Here is a 13,012-nt window from a genome sequence, read left to right as displayed (position 1 = left end):
GCACAGCGTCGCCCTGCGCCTGCGCGGCACGGCGATGCAGAGACCGTTGGCTCATTTGCATGTCCCCGCCTCCCGCGGCGGCGGCTAAGGCGGTGGCTGAGGGGTCTCAGGCGTCGGCGGGGGCGGCTCCGCGCGCGGTGGGCTCGGGGTGAGGCCCGGACCGGGCACCGTCGGTGGGTGGGCTCTGGGGTAAGGGACTAGGACTCCGCTTTTAGGGGCCAAGGGGCCCAGCGATTGCTCTGTGGGCTTGGCCCTTGGAGCTGCACAGCTGCCGCGTCTCCGACGGATCGGCCTGAGGGGGCGGTCTGCGGCCTCCTAGACCCGATGCCCCATTTTCTTCGTCCTCGGAGGCTGGGAGCAGGCGGACCACAACCTGAGGGATTCATTCGTTCCCTCACTCATTCATTCCACCCGAACCCGGATCGGCCTTTCTTATGAGGCGATCGGGGAGGCCGAGACCAGTATCCGGCCCTTTGCCATTTTTAATGGGTTCAATCCCTACAGCAGCCCCACCATTGCTGCCCATTCTATAGATGGCAGAAAGGTTAGGTCGCTTGAATTTGGTCCCTGGCCGCCTGCCCCGAAGACCCTTCCCTTCGCCAGTAGAGAACAGGGGCGCCCTAGGAAAAGGGCTGAAGGATGGAAAAGGAGGTGATGGTTCTAAGGAAGACTGTGAGGCAGGCGCAGGCTTGGGTCTTGGGTTGTAGGTTTCAAGTTGGAAGAAATATGGTTAAGAACAGGCCGCCACAGGATTCCCCAGTGTTCCTTCTTGCTCAGTCTTTTTCTACTTAATCTTCAGGCTTTGTCCCCAGGCTCTAGTCTTGGCTGGCTGACCTTGGGTGAGTCGCTTAGCCTGAGGCTCCCATTTCTTCTTTTTAATATTATTCATAACAGGACCCACTTTTTCACGGGGTTGTTTCAAGTAAACGAATTCTTCCCTACAACTGTCACTAGTTCATTGTCTCTAGTCAGGGATCCCTCCAAGAGGCTTCTCCCTGAGGGGAAGTCGGTTCTTAGAGCCCCTTGGCCGTTTTTTGAGAAATGGGAACAATCACATCTTTCCTAACCACCATGTGAGAGGTTTGTGCTCCCATTCCCCTACACTTTTATGTTCAGTGATGTGTGTTGCTTCTTGCAGTCCAACAACCCCAGGAGATAAGGACTTCTTTTGTAGAGCTTTCAAAGAATTCTGAGGAAACAGGCTCAGAGAAGCAAAATAATAGGTCCAAGATCACCATGCTTGTCTTGTTCCTTCTTAGCCACCACACACCTGTGAACTTTGTAGGGGCAGAGGCCCCTTAAAATAATCCGACCTTTTTCTGAAGTACCGAGCTGGATTATGGATTACTGCCTTGTTACTTTGAGGATTAGGTGCAATAGAGAGCTGGCTCTCTGAGCATTGGTTGTCATTCTTAGTCTTTTTTTCCTATCTGACTACAGGTCAGAGAAACATGGCAGCAAGGCGAATTGCACAGGAGACTTTTGATGCTGTATTACAAGAAAAAGCTAACCGGTATCACATGGACCCCAGTGGTGAAGCTGTAGGTGAAGCTCTGCAATTTAAAGCTCAAGGTAAATTAAAGTGTTTGATTGGATGTGGGGAGGGGCCAGGGAATGGGGCATTTAGGTGCAGAGCAGGAGGATTTAAGTCCCTTGGGCAAACTATGTAAACTAAGTTCTCTGATCCTACATTCCTTATTTGATAATGGAGGATGAAGTTTTCTGTGGGTCTGCATGTTAAATCACTATGTAGAAGAAAGGATTGTCATCCTTGAAGCTTCTCCTCCCAGCAACCCTCCCCCATTTAAAGAAGGTGTTTTTTAAAATTATTATTATTGTTATTTTATTATAGTCCCAATTTTTACCCCTTTGTCCTCTGCCCAACCCACCTCTCCTCCCACAGTCAGTCCACACACCGTTGTCCATGTCCCACCATTGCTCAGGTTTGAGCTCTTATCAGTGCTGGCCTGTATTATTTCAATAATCTCCTCCTGAATGGTCTCTCAGCTTCTGGCATCATTCCCCTCAAATCTGCCCTGTCTACAGATCTGTTGGGTTGGCCAAAAAAATCTGTATGGTTTTTCCATAAAATAAAAGACATTTTTTTTCATTTTCATCAATAACTTTATTTATTTGGATATATTGAGTATGTCGGCTATCTCCTGTGTGTTATAAGATTGATTGTTCTCAATTAATGTCTCAATTTGATAACTGTCAACTTCTGTTGGTCTACCTTACCTTGGAGCATTGTCCAGTGAGAAATCTCCAGCATGAAACTTCACAAACCACTTTTAAAAAAAATATTTATTTTCAGAGAGAGGGGAATGGAAGGAAAAAGAGGATGAGAAACATCCATGTGTGAAAGAAACATGGATTTATTGGTTGCCTCTCATGCGCCCCAACTGGACACCTGACCTGCAACGTAGGCATGTGCCCTGACCGGGAATCAAACCAGCAACTTTTTTGTTCACAGGCTAACACTCAGTCCAGTGAGCCACATTAGCCAGGGCACAAACTACTTCTGATATGTTTTATCAGTCAGTCAGAGCACCTTCTCTATACACTGCACAAATCTTTTTTTGCGCTTCAGTTGCATTTTTACTTTTCTTGAAATAATAAAGCACAGTATGCTGAAAATGTTGTATATTTTCTTCCATCTTCAATATTAAAATGCCTACACAAAAATTTACCCATTTTGAATACTTTTTTAAAAAAATACACACTGATATGACAGCTGCCACAATAGAATCTAACAAAATTGTTTCAAATGAAGTTAAAGACAACTAAGTGCTACTAGAGCCATCTTACAGAAAAACAAACAAACTTTTTGGCCAATCCAATATTAATGCCAACCTTGCTGGGCCAAAGCCCTGCTTTGACTCTTGGAACTTCCCACTTCTGGGTTACACCCTCACATAACTGTGGGAGCAACAAGGTAATTGTGATGTGTGCAACACTGGAGGGTGAGGTGAAAGGCTATAGTGCTGGTAAGAGTAGATCGTGCCTGGAAACATTTTCCTTTGGAAAATTTTGAAACACCATGCCAACAGAATAAAAAATGGTGCCCACACAGATTACAGGATGACATGGAGATTCCTTATCACCCCACACGAGGCTCCCAACCCTTATTCCTTGCCTTGGGCTTCATGTTTCAATGATACTGTGCCACCTGTTTTGAATCCCTCCTCATCCCAGCCCTTCCTGGTTGATTCCCTTGGGCACTAAGACCCAACTCACAGGTGACTTTGCCCAGGAAGCCTTAGCAGGCCTTGAGATTGATTTAGTTGCCTTTCGCCACCCCAGGAAAGTAGACTGTGCACTCACTCCTCTGCTGTGGACTGGCCTCCTTCAGGCCTCATCCTTGGGGCTGTGCTTTTTGCTGCTGCACCAGCCGCTGAGCCAGCCTTGGCATGGAAGAGGGTGGAAGAGGGTTTCTCAACATTGGATGTGTGAGTCTGAAGTACTTGCTTTAGAGATAACTTGTTACATGCTTTGGACCTGGAGAAACTGATGAATTTTCAAAAATCATGAGTAGTACACAGAAATGTACCTATTATAAAATATTAGAAGAATTAAGAAATAGTTAAGAGTAAAATGTAGTCTTCTTAGCTACTTCCTTAACCCCCACAGTTCAGTTCTTTTACCAGTATGTAATACTAAATACTTATGTGTTTATATATACACACACACAAAGACACATATCTGTATATACATATATATACATGTTTATGTGTATATAGAGACAAACATTGGTATCTTTATCTAGAGACTCAAACACCAGTACATACCTTGTTACTTCAGGAATGTTTGGGGAGAAGTGAACTAGAAACCAAGCAGGCTGTTAGATGGTTCTGGAACCATCTCTATGTCCTAAGAGCTACATGGTTCATCTGTTAGACTTTCTCTGAATCTGTGCCTTTTCTGATGCCTTGGCATCGGGAAATTCTATTGGGCAGACATCAGCCACCACTCTACCTCAAGTGCTGCCTCTTTCACCATGCCATCAGTAGCCATCAATAACCTAGATTATCCCAGTAGACTGTTATAACATCTACATTTACTCTTGTCCCTCTTGGTCTGTTTCCTTCACAATAGCCAGTAAGGTCACCTCTCTGCTCTGAGCCCTTCTGTAGCTTACCATCTTACTCAAAATACTCAAGCATCTCTTTGATAGCCTGACTTGATCTGATAGATCTGTCCGCATGTCCCTAAATTTGCTGCACATTAGTATTATCTGGAGACCTTTTAAAAACCCTGATGCCCAGGTCACATCCCATGCTAATTAATTAAATCAGGATGCTTGGGGGTCCCTTGGGTCCAAGGGACTCCAATATGCAGCAGAGTTTAGGAGCTGCCTTCTTACCACTTTGCCTTTTGCTCCCTGTGGCATATTGGTCCCTTGCTGGTCCCACCTCAGGGGTTTGTCCCCACACTCCCTCTTCCTAAAAGGCTTCCCCCATAACTGCAAAGTGGTCTTTCATGCCAGGCCTCCACTTTTCAGTATATTGTCAGAGCTGCCCTCCTTGACTAGCCTGTCTAGAAATGCTTTCCCTCTCAAGTTTCCACCTATGTGGTATTTCTTACTGGCACTTCCTTTCACCTCATGAATTTTTGTTTATTGATTGTTGGCTCCCTCAAGTGACAAGTCCCGGAGAGCAGGGACTTTGTTGTCTCCTTTCCTTGCTGTAACTTCAGTGCCTAGAGCAGTGCCCACACACAGTAGAGGCTCAGTAAGTACTGCTGAGCAGATAAACTTGGATTTTTATAAAATTTGGAATCCTTTGGCCTAACTCCATTACTACCTCATGGCAACTCTTACTTCCTTTTCTTTTCATTTGACTTTTTGACTAGGTAATAGATTCTGATTCAAAAGTTAGAAAGGCGCACTATGTAAAGTTTCCCTGGGGCTCATAGTTACTTATGTTCATGTGTTCTTACAGAGTTTGTTTGTACGTGAATAAACAAATGCATATATAGATCCTGTTTTCCTCATTTCTACACAGAGAACAAAAGTGCACACTATTCAGTTTCCATTTGTGGCCTCTCTTGATGGCTTGTTTAGCTTCTGCCTTCTCTTACGTCTGCTTTAGCCTGTTTTTTTTTAGGGGATTGGTTGGTCTAGTGGACCTTTACCAGGGAGTGTATCAGCCAACTTTGGGTCAGATACTCAGCTGTGGACCCGGTCAGTTGTGGTGGGCACAGCATCAAATGTGGCTCCTGCCTCAGTGGCACTGTGGGCCAAGAGTTCCTACTAGGAGGCAAGGAGGGCAGGCAACCTTCAGAAAACCTGTGTGTTTTGTGCTAGAGGTAGAAATACACAAGTATTCCAGTCACAGTAAAGAAATCCAGGTTATTTGAGGACCAGACATTCTTCTCTGAATTTAAAAGAGGGCTTGTAAACTAGATGCTTGCTGAGTGAATGAGAGGCACTGCTACTTAGCCTTGGTGCACTATCAGTAGGGCAAATGCAGGCCTACTGCTTGTAGTCTTTTTTTTTTTTTTTTTAAGTAAAAAGTAGTAAATTCGGGTGTTTAAGGGAAGCCACACACATTTTAAATGTTGGTGACAAATAGGAATTTGTAAAATGCACTCAGGCAAATAAAGCACTCCAGCTGGCTGGTAATCTGTGGACTGTTCATTTGTATCCTCTGGTCTAAAGTACCTTTGTGTTTCCTTTTGAATTGTTTATTTCAGATCTTATAAGGACACTCCCAAGAGTCAGAGCAGATATGTATGATGACATTCACAGTGACAGCAGATACACTCTGGGAGGATCTGTAGCTCACTCTCGAGATGCTGGGAGAGAAGGCCTGAGAAGTGATGTGTTTCCAGGACCCTCCTTCAGATCAAGCAACCCTTCTATAAGCGAAGACAACTACTATCGCAAAGAATGTGGCCGGGATCTGGAATTTTCCCACCCTGATTCCCGAGACCAGGTCTTTGGCCACCGGAAATTGGGATATTTCCGTTCTCCAGACTGGAAATTTACACTTCGTGGCTCTTGGGAACAAGACTTTGGCCACCCACTTTCTCAAGAATTGTCTTGGTCACAAGAGTGTAATTTTGGTCCTTCTTCACTATTGGGAGACTTTGGGTCTTCCCGGCTGATTGAGAAAGAGTGTTTGGAGAAAGAGAGTCGGGATTATGATGTGGACCGTCCAGGAGAGGCAGACTCTGTGCTTAGGGGCAGCAGTCAAGTTCAGGGCAGAGGCCGAGGTCTAAACATCGTTGATCAGGAAGGTGCTCTCCTAGGAAAGGGGGAGTCTCAGGGCCTGCTCACACCTAAAGCGGGGCTCGGGAAACTTGTCACACTGAGAAATGTGAGCACAAAAAAAATACCCACTGTAAATCGTATTACACCCAAAACTCAGGGCACTAACCAAATCCAGAAAACCACCCCAAGTTCTGATGTGACCCTAGGGACAAACCCAGGAACGGAAGATATCCAATTTCCTACTCAGAAGATCCCTCTGGGTCTCAATCTGAAGGATGTTCGGCTCCCAAGAAGAAAAATGAGCTTTGACCTCATAGATAAGTCTGATGTTTTTTCAAGATTTGGGATAGAAATAATTAAATGGGCAGGATTCCACACCATAAAAGACGATGTTAAATTTTCCCAGCTTTTCCAAACTCTCTTTGAACTTGAAACTGAAACTTGTGCTAAAATGCTTGCCTCATTTAAATGCTCCTTAAAACCAGAGCACAGAGATTTTTGCTTTTTTACTATCAAATTTTTAAAGCACTCTGCTTTGAAAACACCTAGAGTCGATAATGAGTTTTTAAACATGCTTTTAGACAAAGGTGCTGTGAAGACCAAAAATTGCTTTTTTGAAATCATAAAGCCCTTTGACAAGTACATAATGAGGCTTCAAGACCGACTTCTAAAGAGTGTCACACCCCTACTCATGGCTTGCAATGCCTACGAATTGAGTATCAAAATGAAGACCCTCAGTAACCCCCTGGACTTGGCTGTTGCCCTGGAAACCACCAATTCTCTGTGCCGGAAATCTTTGGCTCTTTTGGGACAGACATTCTCCTTAGCCTCTTCTTTCCGGCAAGAGAAAATCTTAGAAGCCGTTGGCCTCCAAGATATAGCTCCCTCTCCTGCTGCATTTCCAAACTTTGAGGACTCCACTCTGTTTGGGAGAGAGTACATAGATCACCTGAAGGCCTGGCTGGTCAGCAGTGGGTGTCCACTTCAGGTCAAGAAAGCCGAAACTGAGCCAACTCAAGATGAGAAAACGGTTTCTCCTAGCCAACCTGAAATTCAGGCCAAGGCTCTGAGTGGTCTGAGTGATGGTAAGGAAAGCAGCAAAAGTTTCTATTTGTTGTGATTTGTTTCTTTTCATGGTTTTTTTTTTTTTTGTAATATCTCTTATTCTCTTGGAGGTTTTCACAAGAAGTTCTTTAGCCAACTGGAAATAAATCAGAAATTTTAGTAGAAAACTCTCATTGGCCAGTATACATGTCTGCCATTCATACCATAAGCATTTTGAAGAATCTTCCATTTACCAGAGAAGGCCTTAGACAATCCTTTGGAAATCTGATGAAAAGCTGCAGCCCTTGCCATGAAAAATGCACATATATTTTTCATAATTTTGCCTGCACATTTGGGGGGTTTGTACCATTCTGCAACCAAGGTTAAGAAACCCTGCTCCACCCCGGCTCATGTGGCTCAGTGGATTGAGCATGAGCCTGTGAATGAAAGGGCTGCGATTCGATTCCTAGTCAGAGCATGTGCCTGGGTTGCAGACTAGGTGCCTAGTAGGTAACATGTGAAAGAAAACCACATATTGATGCTTCTGTCCCTCTTTTCCCTTCTCCTCTCTAAAAGTAAATAAATAAAATCTTTTAAAGAAAAGAAGAAGAAACCTTACTCCAACAGGGCCCTGCCTCAGGTATTCCTAGAAGGAGAAGTAAATGCTGGTTACTGTTTCTGAGGAGACAGATACCAGGCTCCTAAGAGAAAGAAATCACAAAAACTCTCTCCTCCTGTGTTGGGATTAAGGGGGACATAGGAGAGGTACCAGCTTAGCCCAGCCTGGGGAATTTGGGAGACCAAAGGGATGCCATATTTGAGCTGTGTTGAGGGATGTACAGGGATCAGCCAGGTCAGTCTAGGTAACAGAGGCACCTGCTCACTTTTCTACACTGCTAAATGTTGACAGATCACTTAGGTGGTCTGGTAATGTGCAGATACCTGGTAATGTGCAGTTAACAGTTGGCTTATAGAGGAGGGGGCAGGCCAGTAAGGAGGTAATAAACATGACTGGCTGATTAATGTTCTTATCCCTCTGCCTTAGCTCCCAGGATGGCTGCTCTTAGCCCAAATATCCCAGAACTCATGTGCATAGGTAGTGGGCATATACTCTTCCCTCCTGACGTGGTTTTGTGCTTCCATTGCCTCAACTCAGTGGGGAAGTCTCATTTGTCCCTGAATCTCCTCACTTCTCTGACACTGTTGGGGAGCCCCAACTGCACAAGCACTGAGGACCCCATCACAGATGAGTGGCCACACTTACTCCCAGAGAGAGAGCCTTCCAAAAGCAGACTCAGGGCCAAAGCAGCCCCTTCCTTTGCATACCCTCCAAAGTGGGTAGAGCAGAAAGTCAGTGTAATGATACTGGAAGAAAAAGTCACCCATAACCTAAGGTTGCCTGCTACTGCCCCCTTGTGGTGCTGATAGGCCGGCAGGCCTGCCAATGTAGTGTTCCTGTACTGAAAACATTACCATGTACTCATCAATAGGATTGCTAAAAGTCCCTTCCTGTGTTTCTACAGCACTCGTTGCATCATGATATTGACCTAACATAAATTATCTCACTTTTCCCTTGATGTTGGAGTCACTGCCTTTTACTACAGGCTTCTGAGGTTGTGCAGAGCTGCTCCCTTATAATTGTTATCTGTAAGCCTTGGCTATCTGGACAGCACAGGCACTGCCCTGCCAGTATTTTTTTTCCCTCTTTTTAAAATGTTTATTGATTTTAGGGAGAGAAAGAAACATCAATTTGTTGTTCCACCTATTGATGCTTTCATTAGTTGCTTCTTGTATGTGCCCTGACTCAGGATCAAGCCTACGACCTTAGTATACTGGGACAATGCTCTAACCAACTGAGCTACCTGGCCAGGATTACACCATTGTCTTCATTACAGTATATTAGGAATGCTGGAATGACATCTTTGGTTAAGTTTGATTACTACTATTTTTAAATCCTTTAAAAGGATATAGTCTCAGGAGAAGGATTGCTGGGACCACTTTCTGTCTTTTGCTATGGTCATCTTGAGAAGGTTGTGTTGACCCACAAATTGCATTTGTGTCTGAAAACTGCTTATTTTAGACCTCTTTTTTTCTGTAAAATTGGCAGTTCTGTAAAATGAGAGCCAATAACAAAAAGAAAAGAAAGCAGCCCTGGCTGATGTGGCTCAGTGGATTGAGTGCCGGCCTGCAAACCAAAGGGTCGCTGGTTTGATTCCCACTCAGGGCACATGTGTGGATTGCAGGCCAGGTCCCCAGTGGGGGCACACAAGAGACAACCATACATTGATGTTTCTCTTTCCCCCTCCCTTCCCCTCTCTCTAAAAATAAAATATTTTTTTAAAAAAAGAAAGCAATTTCAAAAGGAAAATACTTATGATAACGTGAGAATTGAAAGACTGACTTGTCCTGTGTAGAGTTCTCACTGATACTTCAGATTAGCTCAAAGCTACAATTCAGACATAGGCAAGAAAAGGGCAGTACAGTACTACACAGAACAAACTGGAAAACCTCTCCATTTCAAGGATGGTTTTTATTGAATGAGTAAACAAATAAACCATTCTGTGCTATTAAAACTAGCAAATATCAGAAAACTAAACAGTCATTATTTCAGGACACACATGTTCTGTGTTCTAGTGGCATTGTAGGTTACAGCCATATTGGAAAAAAGTCACACTTTAAAAACTGGTTTCATACACCCTGACTGGTGTGGCTTAGGGAATTGAGTGCTGGCTTGTGAACCAGGGGTCGAGGGTTCTATTCCCAGTCAGGGCACATGCTTGATTTGCAGGCCAGGTCCCCAGTGGGGAGCGTGTGAGAGGCAATCACACATTGATGTTTCTCTTCCTCTTTTCTCCCTCCCTTCCCCTCTCTAAGAATAAATAAAATCTTTAAAAATATATTTTCATACATTCAGTAGATAATTTACATGAACACCTACCTTGGGACCATTGACTTTTTTTTTTCTTTTTATTTATTTATTTATTTTTAGAGAAAGGGGAAGGGAGGAAGAGAGAGAAAGAAACATCTACCCACTCACTGCCTTTTGCACACTCTCCACTAGGGACCTGGCCTGGAATTAGACCAGTGACCTTTTGTTTGCAGGCTGGTGCTCAATCCACTGAGCCACAGTGGCCAGGACTTAAAATTCTGCAAGTAGTTCTTTTTTTTTTTTTTTAAAGATTTTAATTAATTAATTTATTTATTTTTAGAGATGGGAAGAGGGAGATAGGGGGAGAAACATCAACGTGTGGTTGCCTCTCACATGCCCCCTAGTGGGGATCTGGCATACATCTCAGGCATGTGCCCTAGACTGGGAATGGAACCAGCAACCCTTTGGTTCGCAGGCCAGCACTTGATCCACTGAGTCACACCAGCCAGGGCCCATTGACTTTTTTAATTGGGAAATTTTACTTTGTAAATTTATATATGTGTGTTATCTGATTACAGAACACCTGTATGTTTATATTTTGTAGATAAAGCACGAAGAAAATCCTGATGAATCACCCATAGATAATATCTGTTAACCTTCTTGTATATTTCCTTCTTTTTTTTGGATGTTTCCATATTTATATATCTTTTCTTCCCTCCTTCCTATGTGGAATCACAACCTCAATAAATGTTTTATATATTTTACACCTAAATACATTTTATATTTTTATATTTTCCCCTTGATATTGTGAACACTCAAGTTAAGTGATACAGGAAAAGTGGTATCAAGCTACTGCATACCGTTTCCCTCTGTAGAACATATACATGCATTGCTCTGTAGAGTCATGCTAAGCCTGTGACTATTTCTGTCCTGGTAGTTATGCTGTTACAGCTTTTGTGAGGATATTTTATATATTGATTTCTAGAATAACACTCCACTTTCCTCTTTTCAACACTGGTCTCTCCTGAAGGAGGATTTCAGTTGCTGGTGTGTGCTTAGGCTCCATTCTAAGCCTGTGACTCTGTCCTGGTCTTCCCAGGCCCTATGTGGTCCAGTATATTTCTCAGAAAAGCTCTTTTGTATGTTTTAGCCATCCCCCAGCGAGCAGATCATAAGATGGTGGACACCATCGACCAGCTGGTCACTCGTGTCATTGGAGGCAGCCTGTCTCCTAAAGAGAGAGCTCATCTCAAGGAGGACCCTGCTTACTGGTAGGTCTAAAAATATCAGCCCTCCAAATCCCTCCTATAGAATACAAAGCAGCATTTATATCTTTCTGATGGTGTCCAGAGCAGAGGGTGAGGTATTTATTTTGAGCACCAGCCCTACTGCAGACTTGACCTGTGGATTTTTCTTGGCCAGTCTTAGAAGTCCACATCCCTGCTGTGCTGGTTTAAGGATGAGCTGAGATGTGCATGCAAAGAGTGTGTGTAAGAGGAAGGATATGTCACAGCAGCTGTTTGTGATTTACTGTTACTATTTGTTGAACTATCTTCTTTTTGCCTTATTGCCTCTTCACATGAATAGAACTTTTTAAAATTAAAGTTTTCATCATAAATACAGTACTTGCTTATTAGAGTAAGTGATACAATTGAAAGGTTATCAAGCACTCACCATTTTGAAGGGTGTCACCTTCTGAAAATGGAGCCCAGGAGCAACATCTGTCATGTGCTGGTAGCAGAATGCTTCCATGGTTCCAGGGTAACTGGTTTGTGTAGCTAACTCCCAGGAGCTATGAAGTCCTTTGTACCTGCTGATGAAATTGAGGAGGATTCCACCAGTGCTTAAAGCTCCTGATTGTCCTGTAGTCACTCTGGGAAAATGGGTGACCTGGGCCCAGTTCTGGGTCTTTGGTGGAACCAGATGGAGCCTCAGACAGTGGGGAAGCCATCGTGCAGAAAGGGTTTGCCAGTGTATTTGTGGCAGTGGTTTGGTGGTGCTGGTGTTTTAGCAATGTCTCACTGTGTCTGTCTTAATTTATAGGTTTTTGTCTGATGACAGTAGTCTGGAGTATAAATATTACAAGCTGAAATTGGCAGAAGCACAGCAGATAAGCCAGACCTTGCCAGGAATGGGTCAGAAGCCAATGGCAGCAGAATGTGCAGTTCGGGCTATGCTGTATGCCCGGGCAGTCCAGAGCCTCAAGAAGAGGCTCCTTCCAGGGCGGCGGCGGAAGCGACTCCAAGCTCAAGGTCTCCAAGGGTGGAAGATGAGAAGAGCAACCACTGGGACCCAGACCCTCCTCTCCTCGGGCACCAGGGTGAAACACCACACTCGGCAAGCTCCAGGCTCCTCACAGGGAAAGCGGCCCCAGCCAGATGCAAATGATGCTGCCAAGGACTGCCTGCCAGACCCAGCTGGGCCCTCTCCTCAGGACCTCAGCTCAGAAGCTACAGGCCCATCTCCCAAGCCAACAGAAGTGGATGTATCCGAAGCCCCTCAGAGCTCCTCTCCCTGCCTGTCTGCTGATGGTGGGTGCTCACTCCTGTCTTCCTCCTCTGGGCCCTAGCTCTGAATCTCTAATCTCCAGGTCTCTGCAGTGGTCTGGGCAGTGGGTAGTAGCAACGGGGACCTGCTGAGGACGAGTGTGCAAGATGGTGCTTTCTATCCTCTTGCTTCCTTAAGGGGGCAGCCCGTGAGTTCTGTGTTGTCTTTCCTCCTGTCCTGAAAGTGAAGCTAACCTGGATTGCTGCCCAGTGCCTGTGCCCCCATGCAAGATCCTACTGTTGACAATCAGGTCATGCCTTATACATGTGCCTGGGGCTTTGAGCACCTTGATCCATTTCTCTTTGTTCTTTCATCCTTTATATTCCATAGGGCTGCGC

The 13,012-nt window shown here is 44.6% G+C and overlaps 1 protein-coding gene across 8 annotated transcripts in view; it reads left to right on the top strand.

Moving 5' to 3' along the window:
• The window catches only part of SUGP2 (SURP and G-patch domain containing 2), a 30,085-nt gene that overhangs the window by 274 nt on the left and 16,799 nt on the right, over positions 1-13,012 (top strand). For 4 of the 8 annotated variants that reach the window (XM_028520672.2, XM_036032620.1, XM_036032622.1 and 1 more), the window contains exons 2-5: positions 1,441-1,572; positions 5,695-7,299; positions 11,278-11,398; positions 12,171-12,658. In XM_028520672.2, the coding sequence (XP_028376473.1) occupies positions 1,452-1,572; positions 5,695-7,299; positions 11,278-11,398; positions 12,171-12,658 (2,335 nt within the window). In that variant the 5' untranslated portion in view covers positions 1,441-1,451. Of the gene's footprint in view, positions 1-47; positions 149-799; positions 840-1,440; positions 1,573-5,694; positions 7,300-11,277; positions 11,399-12,170; positions 12,659-13,012 lie in introns of those variants that run through there. The other 4 variants (XR_003685098.2, XM_028520669.2, XM_028520667.2 and 1 more) reach the window with 2 other exon arrangements.

This window comes from Phyllostomus discolor, chromosome 8 (assembly GCF_004126475.2).
Source record: "Phyllostomus discolor isolate MPI-MPIP mPhyDis1 chromosome 8, mPhyDis1.pri.v3, whole genome shotgun sequence".
In the NCBI taxonomy this organism is placed as follows: domain Eukaryota; kingdom Metazoa; phylum Chordata; class Mammalia; order Chiroptera; family Phyllostomidae; genus Phyllostomus; species Phyllostomus discolor.
Note: the sequence above shows the minus strand (reverse complement) of the source record. Positions and strands in the feature narration are given on the sequence as shown.